The sequence below is a fragment of the Epinephelus moara genome, chromosome 16 (assembly GCF_006386435.1).
Source record: "Epinephelus moara isolate mb chromosome 16, YSFRI_EMoa_1.0, whole genome shotgun sequence".
NCBI lineage: Eukaryota > Metazoa > Chordata > Actinopteri > Perciformes > Serranidae > Epinephelus > Epinephelus moara.
In genome coordinates, this window is record NC_065521.1 from 10,769,190 (window position 1) to 10,796,905 (window position 27,716).

At 42.5% G+C, this 27,716-nt stretch overlaps 1 protein-coding gene across 1 annotated transcript; it reads left to right on the top strand.

The window, feature by feature from the left end:
* The first annotated feature begins 70 nt into the window (after positions 1–70).
* pard6b (par-6 partitioning defective 6 homolog beta (C. elegans)) lies at positions 71–27,716 on the top strand. Its single transcript, XM_050065059.1, has 3 exons — positions 71–429; positions 1,841–2,063; positions 21,230–27,716. The coding sequence occupies exons 1-3, from the start codon at positions 367–369 to the stop codon at positions 22,165–22,167; spliced, it is 1,224 nt and encodes a 407-aa protein (XP_049921016.1). The 5' UTR covers positions 71–366; the 3' UTR covers positions 22,168–27,716.

A 27,716-nucleotide genomic window follows, 5' to 3' on the forward strand; every position in this document is an offset into this window, starting at 1 on the left:
TTATTTTGAAGTCTCATGTCTCCAGCTCTCCAGGCACACACACACACACACACACATAGAAAGAGGTAGTCATTAGGCTGAGGTAGCCCCATAGACACAGTGTATAATAGTGGTGTAGCTACATTGGCAGCAGCAACTATGAGAGGAGATAAGTTTACAGGTTGAGCTAGGCTGGTTGGCAGCCTTTGTCGCATTCTTGGAGGAACAACACGAACCGTGGGACGTCGAAGAGTCGTGGGACAGTCCGTGTAACTGGAACAATAAGTGGTGGATACATACGGTTTTTGGACGGAGAGCAGCGGCGGCGGCAGCAGGAGCAGGGCGAGTGTGTGAGTGCTTTGGCGGCGGTCCCGCTGCTAGCGAAACATGAACAAAAACCACCGAGTGCCGAGCAACCGTTCTCTGAGTGCCGTGGAGGTGAAGAGCAAGGTACATATAGAGACTCCTCTGTCTGTTTGTTTACCCGCTATTTGTACTCTTAGCTCTCTTCGTGATGATTACTGAGGCTAATTTACGCTAGCCTGCTAACGTTAAGTGGCTTGATAGCAAGTTATGATGTCGCTCAAATTACACAGATAGAAGCTAAAGCTAAACTCGCCAACACAGGTTTTATCACTCTGACTAGCTCGCTATACATAAAAATGTGACGTTAACCGTGTCGCAGTTTGATTGTAAGTTAATTTGAGTAAGTTTGAAGGTGGAGGTTATCGTCAGCTGACGCCGCAGTGAGCCAGTGTCACCTGTCACAGCCTCCTCCGCCGCTCCTCCCTGCTCATGTACCAAATATTGACTTAAAGTTTGAGGCAAGTTTTCGTTTCAGAATAACCCCATGGGAAGTTTACACAAGTTGCAAGACGTTTATGTGAATTTAGCCCGGTATGAAATGCTAATACCTGGTTGTTATGTCATTCACCTGCGCGTATAGGTGTCATACGGCCTGCGACAGGCTCATTGCTCCTACCGCGACAGTCAGTGTCCTCAGTCTTCCAGCCTGTGGCATGATGACACACACATGCAGAGGAATGGGACCTCAGGGCGCTTTTTACTGCTCAAAACTAGTTTTTAGGAACTGCGTATGTTGACACAGACTGTGAACTATTTGTGTGTGTCACTACCTGTATAGTTAACAATAACAAAGTACGTTTCCCCACGTAGCTACACAAAGTAATAAAATACTTTTTTCAGCTCCTTCCCAAAGCGAGGAGTCCAGGGTCAATTAAAATGTTTTGTCTACTGTTATCCTAATGTGGCTACTTACCAGAAACAGGCCTGGGACCTGTTTAGTCTCCCAGCCTATAGTTAATATAATTCTGCTGATGCATAAGATGACAAGTGTCCAGATTGGCAGTGAGTTGTAGATCATCTTTTGTCAGCGCTGGGCAACAGTAACCACAACACTTGGTACTTCTCATCAACACCACCGATGGGACATTGGACTCTATCTCAGCCAAACAGTTGCCTTAAGATCAGGCACCTGCAGCCATCTTCTGTCAGATGGCTTGACTAGACAGGCAGTCTTGAATATACTGCATACATAAACACAGATACATAGAGATACGCACACATCAGAGTCCACATTAATAATTCATCACATGTGGTGTGTTAGCATGTCCACATGGATAACAGACTCTTGCATACAGCCTACGGTGGTTTTGAAATAAGCTAGGCTACCAGAACAGTGTGTGCTTATCAGACACAGCCCCAAATCTCAGACCCTTAAAGGAAATGGTTGCTAGCATTTTAGATTTCAGCTATCTTCCTGTTTATTTGCCCCTTAATTAATCAGTTCCTCAATCTCTCGCATGTGTGTTTGTATAATTGTGTTCATGCTCCATCCCAGTTTGGTGCAGAGTTTCGTCGGTTCTCGCTGGATCGGTCGAAGCCGGGCCGCTTTGATGAGTTCTATGGCCTCCTGCAGCACGTGCATCGCATCCCCAATGTGGAGTTGTTGGTGGGCTATGCTGACATTCACGGCGACCTACTGCCCATCAACAATGATGATAACTACCACAAAGCCATCTCCACTGCCAGCCCTCTACTCAGACTGTTCCTGCAGAGGAAAGGTAAGCACAGAAGAAGTGTTTGATCAAAGAGTCTCAGTTTCCACCTGTTTGTTGGGTCATATCTTCGGAGTCCATCTTTCCTATGGAAATACAAACACAATGTGAGAGCTGTAAATATTAGAAATATGGGATATACTGTTGAACAGAAACAGACAGTTATAACAGCCAACAGTATCACCTTACCTTGTCAGTTTTTCCGGCTGTATGGTGCTTAAGTATTTGTCCTGATTGAACTGTCAGTTCAAGCAAACAGCTCAACTCCCTTGTTCTCGAGCTATGTCCTTTAGTGTCCCTTTCTGACCCACATAGCTAAAGGTCAGTGACCTTGCTGAGAAGCAGTGTGTTCCCAAAGGCAATCTGTCTGCAAGGGCTGAACAAAGCTAAAAAAAAAGGTCAACATAAAGAGCAATGAAGGGTAGATTATTTGCTGTTTTTTCCACTTCTCTCAAACCATCATCTGTCAAACTGCCCAGGGGTAACTTGTTCGATTAGGATATCCTGTTTCTTTGGCACGGCAGTCACACACAGTAAAAACACACTGTGAACGTGTGACTGCCGACAAGTTCAACACAAACACTTTTTGTCTACAATACTGCTGCTGATTATTACTTCCTTGCTGGCTCTGGTGTAACCACTACCAATAACTATTATAATTCTTGTCCTGTTAATACAGTAGGCTATAGGGTATCACAGGCAATTCCTTTGTGTTTTCAGATGCTGGGGGAAGTAGTTAGTTGTAGCTCCGAGAAGTTTCTGTAATGTTTGCTCATGAATGTAGTTTGCACATGTCTAGGGATTAGCATAAAGCAGTTTTTGTCAGACTACATGTATAAAATCTTGATTGGATTAATTTTTAAAGTGCATCCTTGCTAATGAGTAGCTGAGTGTGACCTGTTGCATGCAGGGAGGAACCCCGGGGTCTGTGGGCCGGGGTAGGTCGGGCCGCGCGCTCTGTTGTGTTTAAGCTGTCTCGCTGTGCCATATGACCCTATAGAAGCTAAGCCACTTTGTCAGGAGGAGATTAGTGGGGTCACTGTGTAGCGCTGCATGGGACTGTGTTTCAATTACACGCCCCAGACACTAGCCCCACGCTGAGCTTACTGCTGCTCACACACACAAAAACACAGGAAAACACAGTCATGCAGGCAAGCAGGCATCACGCATCACGCATCAGTCATGCACTCACACGCGCACACTGCCTTGAAAAAAAGACAAGGCTAAGACACACTAATGCAGCCACAACCCCCTGTAGACCCCGGGTTTCCCTCCTAATTTTGTCTACCCCCCTTCACCTTACTGCTAAGCACCAGTTGGTTCCAGCTTAAAAGGCTCTGCAGTGTGTGGATGCAGCAAATTTCCAGATATAGATCATTTATTATATATCTGCAGACAGTAGTTATTATCTCTAGTGATGGCTCTACAGTGAGTATAGGCTTCTCAGTGTTGAGGAGGAGAGGTATGTCAGGCCAAGGGCCAACTCAGAACCTTTTAAACACTGAATGCTGTGCCCTGTTTGTTTATGTGGAAGTATCTCACATCTTTGAAAGCTGCTCTCTTGGCAACATGATGCCAAACTGACAGAGGATGACAAAGGATTTTTGGAGTTTTTGAGAAATTGTTGTAATGATAATAAGTCCTTCATGGTCCTGTATGTTGTTATGGTGGTATCAGCACAAATGACCCCACACCTGAAGGAGATGATCCTTTTCTAAGATCCTCCTTTAATCAGGCGAGTCAAGTCCAAACTCTTTAATGTTATCAGCAGCACAGGTGGAAGGTCATAGTGCAAGTGCATGGGGTCATAGTGGGAGGGTCACACTTAGGCTGCATCCACACTTATATGTTTTCGTTTTAAACACATGACTTTTGTCACCTTTACACTTAGTGTCCACTAGGCTTCAGCGGTATCTGTTTTTTCATACCTTCCTGAAATTTCACCTGAGTATCCAGTATATAATGGTATTTGTGTGTGGCGCTACCCTCCCATTAATAAATAAACAATATAAACTCACAAAATGTTGAGAACGGTTATACCCTTACACCAGTTTCAGAGAGATACAACCATGCACCTTCTGACAACCATGCACCTTCTGACAACCATGCACCTTCTGAATACAAGTTTCTCTCTTAAACTGAACTGAACTGAAGACCAATGTTAACATAAGTGACTTGTTAACTTATCATAAACCAGACAATATTTAAACTCGCCAGAAACAAAATTAAACTCACCAAAGCCCTCTGTTTTCTTGTTTGTCCTTTAGTTAGTTAGTCCAATGATTCAACAATCACCAACCATCAGAGTTAGATGTGATGATATGCTGTTTTTCCCCACGGTCTCTCTCTGTTGTTGCTCGGTGACTGAATGTCCCACCTGTGGAGAATGACCTCTGACGACGAGTGACGTTCACTATGCAAGCCTAGTGTCCACACAACTCTGACTTTTAAAAAACTCTCAAAAGGAGACCTTTGAAAATGCTGCTGAACCAGTTGTAGTGGGAAAATTTGGGGTTTGCTTTTTTCAGTTGGATGGGTAGAAAGCGAGACTTTTGAAAATAATAATGCAGGCACCCATGTTCGCTTTCTGATTGGGTCTCATCAGTCACAGTGTGTCAAGAAAAATCGTTAGAGCTAGGCTTAACATCATATACCTTTCGGGATTTTGTCTATGATGGATAATGCCCCCGGTACCACTCTAATATCTCGCCCAATTTGCTTTGCAACGACTGCCAATCTATTTTCTGCCGCCTTGACTGCCTTTGACTTATGTGTGACTTTCAGTAACGGCTCCACACTATTGTGGGTCCAAGCAAAGAAATCTCTCGTCTTACTTTTCGTCATTGCTGTTCTTCCTATTTTTTTTGTAACTAAGCACCCAACCACAGAGTAGACAATCTGCTTCCTGTTTACACCAGCACAAACATGCCCAGTGTAAGTGAATGGTCATGTGATATGCATTTGCAGTGTTAGTATGGATGGAGATTATTTCTGAAACATGCTAAAATGCTCAAGTGTGAGGAGATTGTTTTATTTAAAGTGCTGTTTTAAACTGAAAAAGTTTTAGTCATACAGTCACAAAGTGGCTTATAATGCCATTCGACTGCTACTTTGTCCTTTGAAACTGTGACTGAGCGATTATGTAAATGTCTTAGATGGTCAGTGGTCAGACGTGATGTGATTGGTCATTATTGCATAAGAGCAGGACTTCAGACAAGGCAGCAGTATGTGAGCTAAAGTTTGTCACAACTTGGCCTTCATGGAATACAGCAGTGAAAGCTTATAACAGATATCTGAGAAATTTGTTCACAGCTAATGAAAACAACACTTAATCTCCTGTCTCATTGATTGTAAACAGGTTTCCGACAGACAATTTCCGTTAACATAATTTGTGTGTGTCTTGTCGCGGCACAGTTCAGACCATGTGTGTCATTTGAGTTTATTTTTGGCGGAGTGTTTTATTTGTCTGGAAGACTAAATCCTACATGTATCCAAGGCTAGGTGCTCTGAGTGTTGTTCATTCATTGATGGGCAGATGGTTTGATGGATGGATAGAGGGGCGGATGTTAAGCTGTGAGTGTCTGTTGTTGTATTGTTGTGGTCTGGTTCTTGAATAATGCTCACATTGTTGTTGTTTATGCATCAACGCTACATCACTGACCAGCCATTAACGTCGTATTGTTTCACTGCTGAAAAATGGGCTAAGTGTTTGTGTCTGTGTGTGGACGACTGGACTCTTGTCTATGCCGGTCATTTTTAAAACTGCTTCAACACACACCAATATAACTCAACAGCACCAGGGATCCCCTACACCCCGCCCCCCTAACCCTGAACAATGTGTTGATGATTATTGAGCTGGCAGTGAGGTGTCCACTGTTTACTGGTTGTCATGGCAGCAATGAAGAGGCCCGTTCATAGGTGGATTAACAGAGCTTGAGTCTCTATAAGCTCTGTGTAAATGGGCAGTGTTGTGGTCATTTAGTAATGTTGAAGACAAAACAGTCCACTCAGTAATACGTATGACATAGTAATATTTTTTGTGCTTGTTGTCATATCAGTGGCTGTTGTTTTAGGTGCTGACAAAGAGCAGCTTTTGCCAACTTTGGAGACGAGGCTGTTTCACATCTGTTTTTTTGCAAGCCCTCAGTCAGTCTGTCAGTTGATGTTTGTCAGAAATCCTTGTCGAGAGCTGCAATGATAAGGTAAATGAAGCTGTGGCTGATAGTTTTATAAAGTGCTTTTTGTAATATTTGTAATGTCACACAGAACTACATGATAGATGATCTGTGAAAAAATCATGTTCCTTTGCCCTCTTGAACTACTTCTTATGACCTTACTACACATGAATGAAAACAACCAACCAGAGCCGAGGAGTCTCTAATGCAGCTGTCAATCATGTCAATCACTGCTCGTCAACTGTGGTCAAACTAGACAGCACTGATCAAATATGAATCAAGATTCTGTCACTGTCTATTTCTCGCCTCAGATGTTTTCACAAACATATTTTAGTGTACTGTTTAGCTGTAAAATGAAAAAGTTTGTGACCCAGCTGCTATGTTTAAAACAAACTGGCCCACCAGCCAGAGCAAATATTCTCATTTTACAGCTAATCAGTGCACTAAAATATGTTTGTGAAAATCTTGATTAATGTTTGATCAGGGCTGCCCAGTTTGACAGTTTGACTGCAGTTTACAGGCAGTGATTGACATGATTGACAACTGCGTTAGAACCTTGGCTCTGATTGGTTCATCTCTGTGAGCCACGGTAGATTATATCAAATGCCATTAGAGGAAATATGAAGAGGAGGATCGGCATGTTTTTTTTCCACACACTATTTACCTCATATAATACTGTGTGGATGTAGTGACACTTTAAGCAAAAAATTGGCAACTTTTAATCGATTGTTTTAGTAAACAAATAAAGCCAAACATTTGCTGGTTTCATGCTTCTTAATTGTGAGGATTTGATACTTTTCTTTGACAGACATGTAGCTTTGGATAAAACATATCATTTGAAGATGTCACTGTGGGTTTTAGGAAATTACACAGGGCATGTTTCACTAATTTGTGACAATGTATTGACCAAAAGATTCATCAAGAAAATAATGAATAGATTAATCGATAAACAGAATAATTGTTAGCTGCAGCTGTATATATGTTAATGAAAACCAAACACAAATAGTTATAGTTTATGATCCAAGCAAAACTGACACTGGAGAAACTGTGAGTCACACCCAGGTTTATGTTGATTGGCTGTACTCATGGTAGTCAGAAGAGATTGAGTGACGCCATGTTTGCTGGTATCAGTCATCCAGAACGTTTGCACACACACAACATACACAGCGTTTCTAGGTTGTCATCATTGTAGTGGGAGCAGGTATCCCTTTCAGGGCGTGGGTTTGTTTGATGACGTTGCTCATAACTCACACAGTTTCAGTCCTGAATGGCCTGTAACTCTTATCCAGTAAGGTAGAGGACAAAGGTATGAAGGGGGGCAGGAATGCTTGTATTTGCGTATCCCAGCTGGGACTGCCTTAGCAATTAGTAACCAGTGGCCCATGAATCATCCCGTCAGAGAAAAGGAAATGTACAGTGTGAAAGTACAACATGGACAAAGTCTACCCACCCTGCAAAGCAAGCGTTATAGCAGGATAACAACAGCAGCTCTGAGTGTGATAAGCAATGCACCGAGTCTAGTATGTGAGCCGCAGTAGCTCAGTCCAGGGATTTGGGTTGGGAACCAGAGGGTCGCCTGTTCCAGTCCCCGTCCGGACCAGATATGGAGCGTGGACTGGTGGCTCCTGCCAGTTCACCTCCTGGGCACTGCCGAGGTGCCCTTGAGCAAGGCACCGAACCCCATAACCGCCCAGGGTGCCTGACCAAGGCAGCCCCCTCACTCTGACATCTCTCCACTTTGTGCATGTATAGGGCCTGTTTGTGCATGTGTGTGTCTTTCGGACCTGTGTGTTAATGTCAAAAAAAGTTAAAAAATTGAATTTCCCCTCAGGGGGATTAATAAAGTATATAAAATAAAAAAAAAAAAAAAAAAAAAAAATTAATTAATGAAAGAGAGACGCTGTAGGTGCATGGTGGAAGAGATGGGGCGAGAATGTGACAGTCACACAGAGCCAGATAGAACAAGGAAGACAGTGTGGTGGAGAAAACGATTTGGGCGAAAGAGACATAGCATAAAAAGTCAGAGTAAGTGAAGACACCACAGCATGTAAGGAGGGAGAGAGTTATACTGTGAGCTTGAGATGAAAGGATTAAAGTGAGAGAGACAAAGCGCTGGCAGGTGTAATGGATAAAACACAGGAGAGGGGCAGCTGTAAAAAATAATAGAAATCAGCCACCCCTGCTTTGGATCTCAAGTTTGCCACAGAGCATTAATTATTCCCCAGGATGCTGCATGTAATGAGTGAGAGAATGATGGATTCACTGGAGGAGGAATGCGTGGAGGAGGGACATATCTTAGACCTAATAAGAGAGATGGAAGGATGAAAGGGAGACAGAGTAAACAGTATTAAAGAGGGAGTAATGTATAAGGCATTGTTTAGGCAAGGCATGTAATTAGAGATGTGGGGAAAGGAGAGGGAGTAGTGTAAGTGTGATAGGAATGCAGCAAGAGGGAGAGAGAGAGGAGGATAGTGGGAATAGTATTAGTGAGGGAGGAATGCAGAGTGAGGCCCAAGCTGGGGAGGGTGGGAGAGAGAGAAAGAAATAAAGAGGGAGAGAGATGGAGGAAGAAAGAAGGGAGGGAGGGGGGCATTTTGGGTGGAATGTGGCCAGCCTCTGATCACGTCTGCTGGCTAGATTAGTCAGGACAGGAGGCCAGACTGGACCCTCGGCTCCAGAGCCTGGCTCCGTCAACAGGGGGTAAAGATGGACAGAGAAAGAGATGGTGAACAGTCCAAGGAGAATGAGGGAAAGAAAGCGGAGAGCCAGAGAACATTTTGAAACAAGAGAGAGCGCACAGCCTGGCACGCTAAAACCTTACTCTGTACCCTTTGAAACCTGGCTGGATGAGACTTTATGCAGGCTGCAATACGATGGAGGGAGGGTGGCTGAGATGGAAGAAGAGAGGGGGGAGACAATGGGAGCCCAGGCTCTCTGTTATAGAGACTGTCAGAATTTCTCAGCTCAGAGTTGGTAAGGGAAGATGAATGAATAGACGGAGGGAAGGAAACAGGGGCAGCCTCAGACTGGATGAGAAAGGAAGGAAAAGCAGCACTTTGGACCAATGCGACAGGGAGAGGTGAAAGGGAGGGTGAGGGTGAGGCAGTGGGCAAACTGGCAAAATGTAAGCAAGAAAGAAAGTGGACTCTTAACCACTGCATAGCACCATAAGAGAGAGACTGAAAAACAAGAAAGACGGTGGGGGGATGGAGGGTGGGAAAGGTAGGGAGTGAGCTGTACAAATGCAGCTATGGAACAGGAAGGAGTGTATACCCCGGGCTCCAGGCTAGGACCTGTTAAAATTTCATGTGGTTGGCTTCATGCAAGTGCATGATCATCATTATCATTGGTGCCCCTCTGGCACTTTGCGTCCTGTGCACAGTGTGTGATGTGCATGTACATGGTGGTGGCAAACTTTAAGAAGCAAGAAAGGAGAAAGCTGGTGAAAAGGGAGAGACAACATCAAGTTCTGATTCAGATGCCACTGCAGGCAGGGAGAGACTGACTGAGCCAGTGAAGAAGAAAAATGATCAATGTCAACCACAGTGGCTAAACGTGATTGTGGTACGAGGGGTGGGATGTTAGGACAGGTCTGCACACTGATACTGTGGAGGACCTCATTCAAATCAGTGCTGAGGGACAGAGCTGATGAACTATGATGCAAGGCAGGATGTTGAGCTGTGGCTCTTCCAGGGAAAGAGGGTCAGGGGTCCCAAATTTAAGCGCTGGCCCCTCTGCTTTGCATTGCAGGGGGTGAAGGAATGCTGCTGCTTTTGCTTTCATTAGATATGGATTAACCAGCTGCGACAGTGTCACACGACTAACTTGTTTTTACTTAGTGTATCTGCGTGTGTGTGCATGTGTATGACATCATGTGACAATGTGGTTCTTGTGGCAGCTATTGTAGCGGGAACTACCATGGAAACCGTTTAGAGTATTTTGCCAGGTGTTAATATGCCTGTCTGTTGGTCTGTCTGTGGACAGATTCTGTCAAGATTTTGAGTTGCAACTGTGCCAAATACAGTCACGAAACATTACAGGTGTGTGGTTGAGATCAAAGTGAAAGTCAAGTTTGAAAGTGGGTGTGGTCTGAGCAAGGGGGCTGGAAGTAGGGGGGTAGGAAGTAGAGAAGGGACTATTGCCCCCTAGCCCACATTTGTTTTAAGTTGCTGATCACTGTTGCAAGATGGTCTATAGTTATGTTTTCTTTAAAAAAATTATATAATAGAACATAACCTATTATGTCAGCCGCTGCTCATGACAGAAAAAACTTGAAACTTAGATTGAATTATTTACAAATACTAAGTCAAGTCATGTTGTACCAAAAGGGCTGCGACCAAATCAAGTGCTGGTGTGACTAACTGAAGAGTTGGTTGCCTTGATACTGATTGTGTCAGGTGAATGTGTGACGTGCTGTTACAGAGATTGTTGAACTTTGTCAGCTTGGGCCTCTGTCATAAATGCCAGCCAATATATTGCTCTTTATACTTCCTCATAGCTGAAACAAAGAGCCTTATGTCACTGGGTTTGAAATTGCTGTGCAAGAACAAGGATGGTAGATTTTTCTGAACAAAGAAAGGAGTCCTGTATTTGTATTTAAAATGAAAATCCTGAAGACCTAGACTGAAAGGTGTTCATACAAATGAAAATCACCAGAGACTGGTGTTGGTTTCCACCCACACGTGAAGTTGCATTAGATATACATCAGTAATTAGAGGTATCTTTTCATTTTGGCTTGCGAGCAGGCAGACGTATTTCTTCCTGATTTTTAATTAAAAAGCGTTCTTTCTGTCCCCTGGGCTTGGTGCTACAGCGATATTGATATGAAGTGAGATAACTGATATGCTTATCTGTGAATTTCTTTCAGCACACCATTCCAGCATATTTGCCCTGGCTAGCTGAGCACCACAGTCAGCAGGCTCTGACATGCAGCTCCCAAACACTGCTGCCTAACTACTGTCACTGTTTGGAGTTTATTTGCTCGTTTACCATTTTATATTAAAACTGTTCGTATGGTTTTTTACACTGGTGTATTTTCTCAAATGTGCAACATCGCTTTAGCTACAGTGCGGCTCAAAGTTTATCTGGGCACTGAGGGATCTGCCTCAGTGGCCTGATCTAACTGCAGGTTGGCTGTGTTGTCTTGCAGAGCCAGATGTTGGAGGCAGGACAGAGCCAGAAGCACACAGTCCACCTGCTTGTCCCTCCCCTGTAAAGTCCCTATTTAGACAAATGAGCGACAGGGTTCTGAGACTAGACTTGGGTCCCCCCTGCCCACGTGCCTGCTCCTCCCTCCCGTCCTCTCCTCTATCCTCCCCAACATCTAGTCCTTCCTCTCCCTTGTCCTCCTGGAGGCGACATATAGCTGGACTGCGTAGAAGGCTGGGTTTATCAGACACAGATCTAGCCACCTCATCCGAGACTCACCCCCCTCCCTGTAACACGGTTCTGAAACATACACCCCAAAGTGACCTGCCCCTGACCTCGACCCCACCCTGTCCAAAGCTCAAATACAGCCTCAGCCCGCGGCACATCCCTGCTTCAGTCTACATGCCCCACGCTGACTCCTAGCATGTCTCAGTCCCTCATCAAATCCATACTTGTCCTACCAGTCCTGGTCATCCAGCCACAGTCCTAGACTAACCCTCATGTCCAGATGCTACATCTACTGTCCCAACACTAGCCTCAAAGGGTCACTGAGTCCTGTGCTTGATATACCATCATTAGTAGCAGCAGTAGCTTTAATAATGACAGCTTTAAGAGAGAGAAGATTTCAGCTGGACAGCTATAAAGAAAGGGAATGATAACAGAGGCAGAAAGAGGAGAATCTGCAAGACCAAGAGGGATGGACAGCTCCTAAGAGATGGACAACACAGACTGAGGGACAGATTGAGTGAAGGACACAGGGGAGAAAAGTGGGAGGGTGAGGAGGAGAGGAGGCACTGCAGGAAGGAGAGAGGTGTCTATGTCAGCACAAAAGAAACTGATGGAATTGCTTCATAATGCAGACGAGAAGCAAACACACACACACACACACAGAAAAGTGCTGTACATGAGTGTAGACTGGCAAATAAAATGTATTAATTCTGCATCAACCCCAATCGTAAGCTGTGTTTTGTAAACAGCAAACTGCTACATTAAAGCTGGTTTCCTTCTACAGTGTAGATTTTAGTTTCGGTATGTTTTGATAAATGGCTGCTGTCAAGACAGAGGAATAAAGCAGTACTGATGAGCGTAATAGAGAATTCATGAGTTAGATTATATGAGGAGGCCTAGAAGCAGGCTAATGTTCATGACTGAAGTCTTTTGAATTATGGATTTAATAAGTAATTCCTCAAACTGTCAGCTCAGTTACATATCAAGTCTTCGCTCCAGCTTGCCTCACACCTCTGCAGGACTCGACAGCATCTTTCTTCCCCAAACACCTCGACATGTCTGTGTAGTCTTCTTCTCTGTTTCCTTGCCTGTTACTGTTGCGTCCTTTCCTCTCAGCACTCTCCCTTTGACCTGCCTCCTTCTATTTCTTTCTCTCTGTCTTATCAGCAGCATTAAGGCACTTTTATCTGGGCTGTGCCAGGGAGGTATGCTCACCGCACCAGGAATAGTAACCCTCCGGGAATTTACTCCTTTGAAAGTTTCTTATCACCTCCTCCTCCTCCTCCTCTTTTCCTTTCTTCTCTCTCTCTCTCTCTCTCTTTCTCTCTCTCTCTCTCTCTCTCTCTCTCTCTCTCTCTTTCTCTCTCTCTTTTTCTGCAGTGTGTATTTGCTGTATTTCTCTCTCTCCTGCCTGTTTTCAGTCTTCTATTTTACACCACCCCTGGTTTTTCTCTTCAACACAAGTTCACTTTGACACACACGTACACTCCCCCTCCTCCTCCTCCTCCTCTTGTATCGTTCTGTGTCAGGAACACCGTGGCACCGGCTGTGTGGTGAACGTCCAGGCTTGTCATCAACAAACCTGACTGTTTCCAGCACAGCACAACCTTCAACGGCTTGATGTTTTCTCTGTGTTTTACATTCTGAGATTCTTGAGATATGTGTTATGTTTGGATACAGAAGATGGGTTTCATGGACAGCACTTATTCATTTTAAACAGATAAAGACTCGTCCTTTGCTTCTATCTAGAGTATAAGTTATGCATAGGGCTGTGTAGCATTTTAAAATTACAATACCACTACCAATATCTGTACTCTTAAAGTGATACCAATAGCGTACTTCATTTGATACCTTTTTTTTCTACTTCATTCGGTACCCATCATGTGAATGGAAGAATTCAGTCAACTACTTTAATTACTTTAATTTATTTCAAATGTTTTGGTTGCATCTCGGCATGCTGAACCGCCAGCCGTTAAATACACTGCACTCAACTTCACCACACTACAGACTGTATGAACTGTAGCTGCTGCTGCAGTGGGTAACCACTCGTCACATTAAATGGAAGAAGGCCTGCAGTGATTGGCTGCGAGCAAAACCATACAAATAATGTAGAAGTTACATTTCGACTGGTCAAATCTGATTTATAGATATTTGATTTAATTATAGGTAGCAATAATGATTACAGATATCTTCAATTAAATTTCCACGTGTTGAAAAAGGATTGGGGCTATTGGAAAAGTAGATTTCCCATTTCAGATATCAACATTTGCATTCGATATGTTCAACATATCACCAAACCATTTTGGATATGTGGGCATCATATCATCAAAGTACTTCAAAGTACATTTCACATATGTAGACCAAATTAGCATATTCATTTTGGATATGTACGTACGTCATTGACGATCTCTAAAATGACATTTTGACAGGTGGGAATTCCTGTTTTGATATCTGAAATTCAATTCTGACTAGAAAAGGAACCTCAAATTTAATTGTAACTAGTATTAATATAATTTTCAGTGGTTAAAATTGTATTTCAGATTTCTCAAATGTAATTCTAGATACATTCTTACTAGTTTCAGTTCTATGCCCACATATCAATGATTTGATTTTGCTTAGTCAGAATTTCATTTTAGGTAACTAGAATTCCATGTATAATATCTTAAATGTAAGAACATTGCCAGTAAGAATTAAATTGTTGATATCAACAATTGACATTTCCACCAGTGAGAATTGAGTTGTAGATATCATTAATTAGAACTGCAACTAGTCAAAATGACATTATGGATATGTGAACTTGAAATTATAACATGTCAAAATTAAATCATACATATCTGTAATTGAGTTTGTCAGTGGTTAAAGTTGAAAAAGTGTAATTAAGTTACAGATATCTACAAAGAACATTTCCACTTGTAAGAACTGAATTGTTGATATCAAGAATTACCATTTTGACAAGTGAGATATGAATTGTAGATATCTTTCATTAGAATTGCTACTAGTCTGAATAAAATTATGGATGTATAGGCTTGAAATTCTAATTCCAATTCTAATTCTTCTTGTCTAAAAGCAATTGTTGATATGTACAATTAGTACTGTCACTACTGATTAAATGTCCAAAGGGCTTCCCATATTGTTTGACTGGAGAAGTTTCGACACTACTTGGTACTGGGTTATGTTGGTTGATACCTTAGTGGTATCAAGTACCGAGTACCCAGCCCTATTTATGCATGTCTCTGGTCAAAATATTAAACCATTTATTTCAGAGATGAATGTATCAGTATGTGCTGAGACCTTGTTCGTAGTGCTCCACAAGCACTATTGTTTATTATACAGGTTTAATAATAACTACAGTAGTGGTGAGTTATGTGCCATAAAATGAAAGGTTGTACTACTTAGTCAGAGAACTAGTAGCATTCGTAGTAGTGATGGTGGTAGTACCTAATGCCTGTCATGTAGCTCCTTCCTGATTGTGTTGTCTCATCTGGACACGGTATCAGGTTTCCCTGACGCAGCGCCGGGCGACAAGTACCAGGAAGTAATGGGTTGTTGGTGTCACTGTTGTCGTCAGGAAGATTATGTTACGAGGAAAGCCAAGGCCTTGTCATCCTGCATCATCGTAATTGTAATGCTAGGTAACCATGAATGTAGCTGTCACTGAAGAAGTGGGTGTAATGAGAGTGTAAGAGCAGGTGCATGCATGAGTGGTTCTAGAGAAGGAACTGATGTCCACTGAAAAAAGTGTGGCTCAAAAGATGCACACTTGTGCCATGTTATATATTTGATTTTTAAAGCATACACAAATTATTCTTATGAGTAAGAAAACATGTCTGTAATATTTTCTTGTTCAAGATAAGTAGTTAGTGTCACAGACAGAGATAATAGTGTGGTTAGCTGTGGCGTGTTCCGAATGGCTGCAAATACCACTTATTCTGAGCCATTTACGTTGGCTCCTTTAAAGCCAAAGTCTAGAGTTGAAGCATGATGCATCCAGAGAGTGTGAAGAATAAAGCACTGAGGAAGATGACGCGTTCAACCAATGAATGCCATTTCGCACAAGTGCTTTCCTCTCCTTAGGCTGAGTTGTCGCAGTCTCTTCAATGTCAGGATAGAGATGCATTAGTTGTTCACTCTGTGTGTGCTTGTGCGTGTGTGTTCGTTACATACTACAGAGAGGAATGACTAAGCATCACTGCATGTGTCCTCGCTTGTGACGGTGCGTGTTGGGTTGTCATTTTCTCCTCCATTGCTTTGCTTCCTTTGCTCCTCACTGACTCCATTCAAAGTGTGGGAAATCAAAGCAGCCCCTGCATAGTTGGAATACCTAACCTGTGCCGAGCCATGGCAAGCGCAGGGCTGGGGATTATGTTTTTATTCAGGGTTTGTGAATCATGCCTTAAGTATGATGCTGACTGATACACTGCAGCTGTACCTTCTATCATAGTTATGGTCTGAGGAGATAAGCTTTGACAGAGGTAACTAACAGAGCTACTTTAAGGCATATTTAACGTGGGTTGGTGACCAAAAAAGACCAAAATCAAGGCAGCAGAGGCTGAGATACACAGACTTTGCAGTATGGGTCAACTCTAAAAACACTAAATCCTACATTTCCCCCATCTTTTTATCAGACACTCTTTGTATGGTAAAACTCCCATGCCTTTCAGGTAGCATGCCCCCAGTTTATATCACACACTTTGCGTGAGATTTTCTAGTCTCCAAGCCCAAACTGAGTTTAAGCAGAGGTCATCACTGTGACATAATCGGGTCATTTTCTCAGACTCGACAGAGCTCCTCCAACGCCACAGGGCTACAAACAGTAGCATAGCGCAGTTTACCTCCTACAGTAGTCACCTCACCCAGTGTTACTTACAAAGCCAACAAGCATTTATACTACATCATAATACTTCAGTACAGGCTACATAAAAAAATCCTGCCATAATAGCACATCCACTGTGTATTTGCACACTGTGTCAAAGCTTGGATGCTACTATATCAGAGTCTAGGGTGACTTAAAAGAAGAATTAAAGAGTCACTCAATCAGTCAGCTGATGTTAGGTTAATAAGCTAGCTACCCACAGCAGGTAAAATTTGTTCGTGACAGTTGTAGTTTCAGTGATCAAACCAATGGTTGCAAGCTAGAAATAAGAAGCCTGCTTTTGTTTACTTTTGTTTGAAATCAAGCACCAATTATTCAAAAAAACTATGTATTTTTTTTATTTGCCTTTGTTATTATTATAACCTGTATATGGCAAGTGAGAATGGGGAGCTTTGCAGGTGAAGCAACAGTAACTAAGGGTGGGTGGAGCTAAACAAATGGTCAACTGATCTGTATCTCTTAAATGGGTGGAGTACCCCTTTATTGGACAGAGAAATGGCATCTTTGTTTGCTAAGGAAAAGTGGAACTAGTGCATGGTGAAAGAGGACACTATAACAAGTTCTTCATGCCTGCAATGATTTGTTGCAAACTTGTCCATAAACAGCCCTCTCAAATCTTAGCATTATGAAACCCTCATAGTTGGTCTCTGATTTCATTCAATTAATCATTAGCTAAACCACCTGCAGCATACCTCAGTCATGCCTCATGTATTTACAGAACACAAGGGATTAAAGGTGAAGTTATATGTGCAGTACAGATGCAACCTTTCAACTGCCTAAATAATGACATTAGCCAAACAGCTTTCTCAGTGGCTCATGTTCAGATATGTTGGCTTGCTAAGATCAGGGTTGTCCAGTTAAAACCCACATTCCAAAGTCTGGTAGCGGGTTGTTGCCTGTTTGCTATAATCGACCACAAGCACCATTCTGTGCTAGCCAACTGTGATTATTGCACTGTTGGCTTTATTGATAGACCACTGATGGTGCTCAGATATTCCTATAATGCAGCGGAGGTCAAGCAGTTGTGTATGTATCAGTACAATGATGTCAAATATAATATATTTTTATAAATAATAAGTGCCATCCATGATAAGATATATCATGGATGGCACGGTGGTGTAGTTGTTTGCACTGTCGCCTAACAGCAATTTCAAACCTGTCGGCAAACTCCTACGTGGAGTATTGGTGTTCTCCCTGTGTCTGCGATGTTTTTTTTTTTCCATTGTGCATGTCAGCCTTGTGATAGTCAGACATCCTTTCCAGGGTGTGCCCCAACCCTCGTCCAAAGTGAACTGGGATAGGCTCCAACACCTCTGCGACCCTCAATAGGATAAGTGGCTGTGGATAGTGACTGAATAAAAACAAACATATATAGGTTACCCATTTACTGTATGTACATATATATATATATATTTGAAGTAAATTTAAAAAAAAAAAAGGAACAAGTGAGTGGAGACACATGCAAAATGATAATGTAGGTGACCACCATCATATTTCCAAAAATAGATTTATATGAAATTAAATGTTACGGTTATTTGACTGCAAAGATTAACAGGGTAAGCAGCCGAGAGAATGGATGGAGGTCAATTACATGACTCCGAAGTTTACTGTTGATGGTTTTTGGTGGCTTTCCCTTCTTAATATAATATTAAATTAGAAATTTGAAACATTTGATGGTAGATTTTCACACAACATGTTTTGGAGCTTTGTATGGATTATATCAGTCAGCAATTAATACCATTAATTACTTCAGTGCTTGCTAGCTAAATTAGTTCATTTTCTATGATATATGAGTTCCAAGTCTTAAGGCCAAAACACACCGGCGGCGTCATTGACGCGAGTCAAGTGCCGCCCCAAACACACACAAAAAGCATCGCGCTGCGGGGCGTCAACCGGATTTCTATTGCACTCTCCAGTCCGCTAGGCTGGGAAGTACAAAATATCGCTTTTTCAAGGGCAGTGACGCTGGAAAAATAGGACAAGTGTAATGTTACTGGTCCAGAAGTTCTCTGTTAAGTATTTGTGTGTGCCATGTACCAGCCATTTACTGCTCATTTAGTTGTCTTTATGCAAACAAAAGTTTGAGAGTTTGTTATATCATCCAGCATTTTATTTTTAGTGTCACTGGGACAACTGGGAAAGTATTATTCTCAGCTCTGTGTGTAAATAAAACAGTGGAAACAAAATCAGGTCATTTGTTCTTTAACAAATGAGAAACATTGAGTATTTATATTGTGCCTTGCCTATAGGCCTCTGTAGCCAATTAGACGAGAAAGATAGAGAGCTGTGCGTCTGTGCTCTAATGAGCTATAATGTAGCTAGGGTTTTTCTGGGTATTGGGTCTCACAGTGCTGCTGTTCATTAGTATGAACTAATTTCATACTAACTTAGGCATCATCACTAACCATGGATAATCCTTATAGATGCATTTGTAATTTGTGTGTAAATGAACACCTGCTCCTGTGTGCTTACATATGTTGTTTTGCTGAGTGGGCTCGTAAACGCTGTGGTCAGGAAGCTGCATGCTTATACCATTTGCCACCAGAACAGCATCTCTTTGTGGTGTGTGTGCGCCTGTGAGTGGCCCTGAGGGACCGTCTTGTTCTCTTTGCTCAACTATAACTCGGTTGTCGTGTCTGGCCTTTCATATGCTGGAGATGGAGGGATGGTTTAGGTGAAAAGAGGTCTAGAAAGAGTGAAATAAGATGTAGAGCATCGCTTCCTCCTATGCGAGACTGCACTGCAAGAACAACCCTTGTGTCAGCGATAGAGGCGTGTGTGTGTGTGTGTGTGTGTGTGTGTGTGTGAGAAAGTGCTTTGAAGCATCCACCTGTATGCCCTTTTTGCATAATGTTCCTCTTTATGGCAGTGTTTATGTGCATGGCAGGAGCAAGGCATTCAGAAAGTGCAGTTTGAACATGAACAGATTCTGAAACTTTTGTTAGCATTTTGACCTCACAGACTCTTACTAAAGCTATTGTTGATTAGATTTTCTCATTGGGAGTTGGCCCCTAAATTCAGAGCTGGCAAAGATAGAGAAAGTGTGTATACACTAGACTCGTGCCTCATGGGAGCTGAAACGCGAGACTGCCGCTCTTTCTCGAGACAGTTGATCCTTTGTTTTGGTTTTAGAGATGGAGAGGGGAGTGGTGGGGTGCGTACCTGTCAGAACCTGAGAGCCTGAATCTTTATCAGCCACCTGAATGGATATTTGCCCAGATTACTCTCTCACACACACACACACACACACACACACACACACACAAACACACATTCATACTCAAAGAAAGAGACACACAGGCAGGGGAGAAGTATTCAGTGTAAGAATGCCAGCGCTTTATTTATAGAGCACTTTCATCTAAAAACAGAGTTTTACAAAGTGCTGTAAAAACATCAGAAAGTGAGGAATGCAATAAAGGTGAAAAAGTTGAAGACATATTCAAAAGAAAGATGTTGAAAAATAACACCGCAAATAGACAAAAACCTGGATAAGGGACTGACAAGAAAGAGAATGAAAGTCACAAAGATGTTAATGTTTAGCTGTTTGTATTATGCTGGTTAACTATTAGGGAGCCAAGGTCTAGTTTTTCCCTCCCTTACCTGGCCAGCCCTTGGTCTCTAGTGTTACAATCCGCCATATCAGGTTAAAGTCTATAGCAGTGTACACACTTCCTCCAAAAAATGTACATAAAAAAGGCCGGGTTTCAAGGCATCCCGGTGACTCATGCACCTAAAATGTGACCATTATATGCTTCAATCAATTGCAAGTCAGAAGTTGATCATTCCAAGTCAGTATTCCCGACTTCTGATCTAAATGCATCCCAGTGCATTTCATTCAAATTCTCATTCAAATAACATACAACAACTCACAATTGTGTAAACGGGTGCCGAGTGTAATAGTGTTAACCACCACAACCAGTAGCATCAGACATCAGGTGTGTTTATGCCAATGAACTCTGGTTAGATGGACCTTGCCCGAGTTTCCGACTTGAATGACCGCTCCGTTTCACTTTTACATGTTCAAGGTAGTTTTTTCCAAGTTCTGGGTACAATGCATTAAACCATGGATTGGTTCATCATGTGACATTTTTTTGTTATTTCAAACCTACTCTGTTTCTTATTTGAAACAGAAATGCCAAAAAAACTTAACAGGAAGTTTGACTTTTTGAGAAATATGCAAATTTGCCTTCTAGCTGAGCATTAGATGAGAAGATCAGTACCACTCTCACATCTGTCTGTTAGATATAAAGCTACACCCGGGAGATGGTTAGCTTAGCTTAGCATAAGGACTGAAACAAGGAAACAGTTAGTCTAACTCCCTCCTCTCCTCTCCTCTCAACTAACACATTACCATATGTTAGTTATTTGTCAAAAAGTGCCGATGAAGGGCTGTGAGTAAGACTGAGCATCCGTCTGGCTGCTGTGGCATTTTGCATCAGTAAGACCTGAGGGGAGTTCTGAGGATCAGCGTCTTGTGTGTGTTCAGCACAGACACCCTGCAGCGGTGCCTCAGGCTAAGAGCTGCTCTGTTACAAAGCATTATTCACTCCTGAAGCTACGTGATGCAACAGAGTGTCAGCCTGAATACCCTGATGTGTAATTAGCGTAGTATGATGATAATGGAAAATTAATCAGATTTTGTTAATGTTTGTCCTCTTTGTTTCTCTCTTCCCTTTCTTTCTTCTCCATGCCACATCTTCCTCCTCTGTACTTCTCTGTCTCCACTTCCTCTATCTTTTGTTTTGCAGAGGAAGCTGATTACACAACGTTTGGTACGGACTCGCTGACCAGGAAGAAGAACACAGTGCTTTCAGCGGTTCTTCTACGGCCTGACACCAACAGGAAAAAACCACCAGTGATCATCAGCCTGCCAAGGGACTTCCGCCCCGTCTCCTCCATCATCGATGTGGACATCCTTCCTGAGACACACCGACGCGTTCGCCTGTACAAACATGGTCAGGAAAAACCGTTGGGCTTCTACATCCGTGATGGCTCCAGTGTGCGGGTCACTCCACAGGGCCTGGAGAAGGTCCCAGGCATATTCATCTCTCGCATGGTGCCTGGTGGGCTCGCGGAGAGCACTGGCCTATTGGCAGTCAACGATGAGGTGCTGGAAGTTAACGGTATCGAGGTAGCTGGAAAATCTTTGGACCAGGTGACGGACATGATGATTGCTAACAGTCACAACCTCATCATCACCGTCAAGCCTGCCAACCAGCGGAACAATGTTGTTCGCAGTGGAGGAGGAGGAGGAGGCACGGCATCCGGTAGCTCGGGACGCTCGTCAGACAGCGGTGCCAGCTACTACGGCTACTCATCGCACAGTGGGGTTGGTGCTGCGGCCTCCATGCCATCACACATCATCCAGAACTTCCCAGTTGGGGAGTTGGAGAGCGACGAGGACGACGAGGACCTGGTGATCGAGGCAGGGGGTGAGGCTGAGCCCATCAGACGCGCCCCCTCCAACTATAGCATGCCCTCGCTGCCTCGCTACGAGCCGCACCTCAACCTCCGCACTGCCACCACCTCAGCCTCTGCCCTCTCTTTCAACGCCAATGGAACCCTGCCAGCCAGCGGCAGCAGCGGATCACTAAGCAACGCCAATGCCACTTCGACCACACCGTCCCCAGACAGAGCAAATGAGAGGCGGAGTCTTGAGGAGGAGGGCACTGTTATAACTCTGTAGGCATTCACACGCTAAACACTGGAAACCAGAGAGAGACAAAAAACTCATACTTTTATTCACACTTGTGGGAGTCATGGATCAGCTGATCAAACACGGGAATATCCTGCACCATCATACAGCGACTGTACCTGAGAAGCACAATGAAAAGTGTACATATTAAATCACAATGTACATCCTAACATTTACCCATCAAACACTGCACTCCATACTTTACATGCCAATGACCACGTGTGTGTGCCATAGTGGTGACGCCCCCCTCCCACCTCGCCAGTACACAGAAAGTGTAGTATGATTTTTATGCCTTCCACTTCATCTCTAAACCACTACATGCACCTGTTTTAAACCTGGAAAATGTTTTTACGCTGAGCTTCCACAAGAGAGCAGAGATGAGACTCCCAATCATCAATCCCATGAATAGATGAAGATTGAAGTCCTGTGAACAAGTTAATTCCACCCAGTGGCGTCCTCAAGGGGGGCCATGGCCCCCCAATATAGTTGCTCCTCCCCCTCACTGGCCCCCCTGTGAAAATAATTGGAGGCCAACACTACTGTCTTAAAGAAGCTGTGGAAGCTGCGTGAAGGTAGTACTATCTTGTAGGCAAAGAGCCAGTATACTTCAACAGCATAATTGCATTTCTGACTTTCAGGCTTTTGGTTTTAGTTTGCCACCCCAATATTTTCAGTGGCCCCATCTGGCCGGCCCTATGAAAAATTTTTGGGGGTGCCACTTAGTCCACCCCACCATTACAAACAGACATTGAAGCTCAAGCATTTGTTGACAATCTGTGGTTGTTTTTTGCCTCGTCACCCCACCCCTGCACCACACTCTGACCGCCTCCCTTTCCCCAGGTGACCACAGCATTCTTTTAGTAAACGGTTGCGGTACTTTCCACACAATTCAATACTGCAACAGTCGACCAAGTGCTGAGATCTGCAATAATACTGTATTTTTTTTTTTTTTAATTGAGGAGAAACCACCGAAAAAACAAGTCTGGGTTCTTTGTGTTGACTCAGATGCTTTTAACCATGGTTGTTAGCGGTTCTTCTTCTTTTTACCTGCTGTGTTAATGACTGATAATGAAAGATTGATGAATTTGGTAATTTTTGGGAGCAAGTTTTAAATATCCCTTTACCACCAGGCCTGTGTTTTATATTATTTGAATGTTTCGGTTTCTTTTTTTAACAGTACTTGTACCTCACAGATGACTGTATGACCAGTTTCCATCCGACCTATTGGAGGTTTCGAGTCACTCCAGAAAAATTGCTCCTAACAGGAAATGAAACATACTAGAATTAATTTCGTATTTCCTTCATATTGCACTCCCTCTCCCTTCCATGACAAGGGCTATTTCCCCTGCTGCATGTGTACAAATGACAAAATGTGAATGTGATTTAATATGTTTTGTTTGTTTATTTTCTCCCTCTTCATTCTTTCTGGACCGTGACTCAATATATCGTATCTCAGTGCTGTACAATATATTCATCTCTGTAGTTTTCTAGCCAGAAGTTCACTTGGATGTGTCCTGAGACATTCACATATGAAAAGTGTTCTCTCCAGTATTTCTGCACCATTAACTTTTTTGTATTTTCATTCTCATTGAATTAAATTAATGGTGTACTAGGAGAGAATATAATGCAACAACTGTGTTCAGAATGCTACCAAATGACTTTGGGCCTAAATGGCAGATTGATAGCTGGACTGTAACACTGTTAGCAAGTAGAGCTGCAAAAAAAGAGTTTAAATGAGTGATACAGTTACGAGAGAGAAACCACCTGTATCTCAAAAATAAGCCCTGGTTAGATTGAGTCATATTTAAACAAACACACATTGCAGGTACACTGGGCACAAACTGATTCACGTAGTGTATTTAATAAAGGTGAGGCAGGTCTGTGTTATGTACAGTATGTTGGCATTTCCATTGCAGCTGTTCCCCTGAGCAAAAAAAAAAAAAAAGACTGCCTGATTAGGCCTAAATTTGAAAATTCAAATATCCATTTTTGTGTTTTCTTGAAAGCTGCACTTAAGAAAAAAAAAACCTCATAAGCCTTTTGACACTTATTTGTGACTCTGGGCAGTATAAATATGATTGACTTTGCTTAAATGATTTTTTGGCTGTGGACCTAGTCAACCTGGACCCTTTTTTCCCACGTTTGTGTTTTTAAATTGTCAACATGGGCGGATTATGACACAATGGGCCCCTGGGCCTGGACACGTAAAAGGCCCCCCTACACTCCCCCAGGCAGGCACAACATGCTGTTGTTTGTCCCTGCAAAGTCCAAGTCCTTTTGATGAACTGCAGGGATTTACACTCACTTGAAATGTATCATGATGGGGTTTTTTTTCTTGTGACATTTTTCAAGTAAATGTATAGACTATTCCTTCATCATTTTTGGGACTTTTGGGGCTCTGTTATTGAATGACCAAGCCATTTGACAAGAAATGCAAAGTTAATAACAGTGACTTTTTGCAGAAGCTACACCCATGACTATCAAGAGAGACCGCTCCAGTCACAGCAGCAAAACAGGCTGCAATGTAATTCCTATGGACAATTGTGTGCTCAATTTACATAGATTAAAGTGCTTGTTTTTGGCACTGACAGGTTCAGATTGTTATAATAAGTGTCTGACAACATTACGGGAAAGTCCTTACAAGTCCTTTTGCCGGTCTGTGTGTTAGTGGGTGCGGTTACGTGATGGCTTCTCATTCGGAAATAAAGTTTTTCAAGGTAGTTTACATGGGAAATATCCATTCGGAATGAGGGTTTACATGGGAGATCAGTTTAATCGCCTTCATTTGGGTCTGCGCAAGGTTTGGGGCAGGGAAGGTTTCTGATTGGATAGGGGCGGGGCGGATGTTACGTGTACCGGAAGAAAACACTGTAGTCCTTGCTCTGGATAACAAGATGCTTGACGACGCTATTCTTAGTGCCTTTTTCGGGCTTGTTTTGCTTATATTCTTGAAGCAGCAGTACGACAACAACCATGTTCTGCTAATACGTCGTTTGTTAAGGAGGAGAAGAGAGGTAGAAGGTCAAAGAAGGGAGATAGAGGACCGTGCTGTGGCGAATGGAAACCAGTGAGTGCAACGAGTCCGACTGCTCAATCTCAGCCCGTTGCTATGCGCGCTGTATACATCATCGCGCCAGAAGGGCAAGGAAACGAGCATGCGCAGAAAGAACGGAATGGCCGGAATCGGGTAGGAGGTGTATACAAGACAGAAAAATTCTTCCATTCGGGTTCTGAAAAGGAATATTCCACCCCTGTGCACCCGATTTAGATTTTCTTTAGGGTTGGCTGTTTTCATTCGGGTTGAGGTGTTTACAAGGAGCATTTCTATTCGGGTAGGGCTTCCAACCTGAATGCAAAAGGAATACATGGCTCCATGTAAACGCACGTATTGTGACCAAGTCTTGCTCAAGAAGATTCCTTGTTCTGAAATCTTGCGAGAGGTGGCGTTTTGCAAGAAACACAACAGTGGAAATGTTAGTGAGAGCTGGAGAGAAACAGCAGTTTCTTGTGTTGGAGAACAGAAAGTGTAGGTTAGTATTATCTACAAGATGTTCATTGTCATGGCTGAATATTTGACTGGACAACATGAAAAAATCCCTGAGATTTCAGAACAAGAATTCTTGAGCGAGACTTGGTAACGCACACCAACAAACAGACCGAATCATTGAAAGGTAAAGAAAAACATTTCATTCCTCTCTAATAATAACAGTCACATCCTGTCAGTGGCAAAACAAGCACTGTTGATGGACTTAAATTGATGGTGCACAAATGCCTGTAGGGATTACATTGCAGCCTGTTTAGCTGCTGTGGCTGCAGCTGTGTCTCTCAATACTGCACCAATTTTGAAAAATAGTTGTTTCCATTAGTCATTTAAACCCTGTTCCCCTGGGACTAGTATTACCTGGGGACCTCTGCTAACTTCTAATAATTGCGGAGGTTATCTGTAATCTTAATCCCGTGTGAATCTGCCATGTCTGTAAATTGTCAAGTAAAAATTCCACTGCAAATTATCTACCATATTTTGCCAAACACAGAGGTCATGTGATGCTGTTATTCCTGTGCGAATGCCCCACACCAAACACGGATGTAGGGGGGTGTAATCTCTAAATCTCATGTGGTCCCCAGGTAATACTAGTCCCATGCAATTATTGCTTTAGACACAAAAACATGGGAAAATAAGGTCCAGGTTCAAAAATAACGTTTTCATTTGATCTGAATTCACCAACAAGTTTTCATAGAGCAGCTTTAAATTGTAGTTGAGGGTTTTTGCGCTTAAATCCAATTAATTTGCTGATGAAATCCCTCAGAAAGGTGTGCTCTGATCACATGCCATGAAAACTTTGTCCACAGAAAGAAGTAAATCTGGTACTTTCAGTACCTGTTCTTGAAGCGGATCCATAACATTTATTCGAAGTATGTACATGCTGCTGCTAACCGCCTCCCTGAAGTGAGAGCACATGTCTGTTATTTCTCTTATTGATTTTCAGCATTTGCTCTCTTGCTAAAAGTGATACCACTGACTTCAGCACAGATTTTATCTCACTGGCGAAAACATGGTGGACACACACACACACACACACACACACAAAGGCACTCTCAGTAATGTCTAATGGCTTCATCGGAACCTACATGCACTTGTTATGAAATACAGTACATTCATACAGCTCACCATCACACTAATGTTCATCCTTTGTAGTTCTATTTGTTTGAATATCTGATGAGCCTATCAGGCAGTGAATATCTATGACTGGAAACCAACACACAGGTCATGTGTGTACATCCACTGTTGTATTTCAAGCTCTATGTATAAGGTACTGTCTTTTTGGCCTTTTATGGTACACAGAGTGCTGGTGGGATCCTGTCGTCTTTCATTCCCAACATGAAACAGTAATGAATGGTACTCTGAATGGAAGACTTTTAGAAATCAATGTTAATTTATTTTCTTAATTTCTAACTTTACCACAGGACACTGGGATTGTAACCACAGCGACATTATTTATTCTCTAATCATGTGTCTGCATATTTTCTTCCTTTGTACACATTTTATGACTTTATTTTTTATAACTGATATGTTTTTGTTTATCCGTGATTGTTGTTTTGGTCCTAAATCTCATGGTAGATGTTTTTGCCCAATAGGAGATGATTTCAGTGATTTTACTGTTCTGGCTGAAGCAACAGGAGAATCTGTGCAAGACGTGACACTATTATTTTTTTTTTCATACTGTGAATTATCAATATTATTTTGTGGAAGAGGAACAGTTGTGTTGGCACAACCTCAAAACATGCTACTTTGCTTTGAGTCAGATTTTTTTTTAAGTGATCGAGCAATGATTTTTGCTTGCCAGATAAATCTTATCGTATAGATTTGTAATGCAGATTGTCAGTATTTTCATATCGATGCTATATATGATGTACATTTTTATCACATTTAATGAAAAATGTTTTAAGATTCAACTGGAGATGTATGAGTAAATAGATGTAAACCTGTAATTGCTGATTGGAAGAGCTGGATAAAATAAACTAATATGTAGCAATCTTCA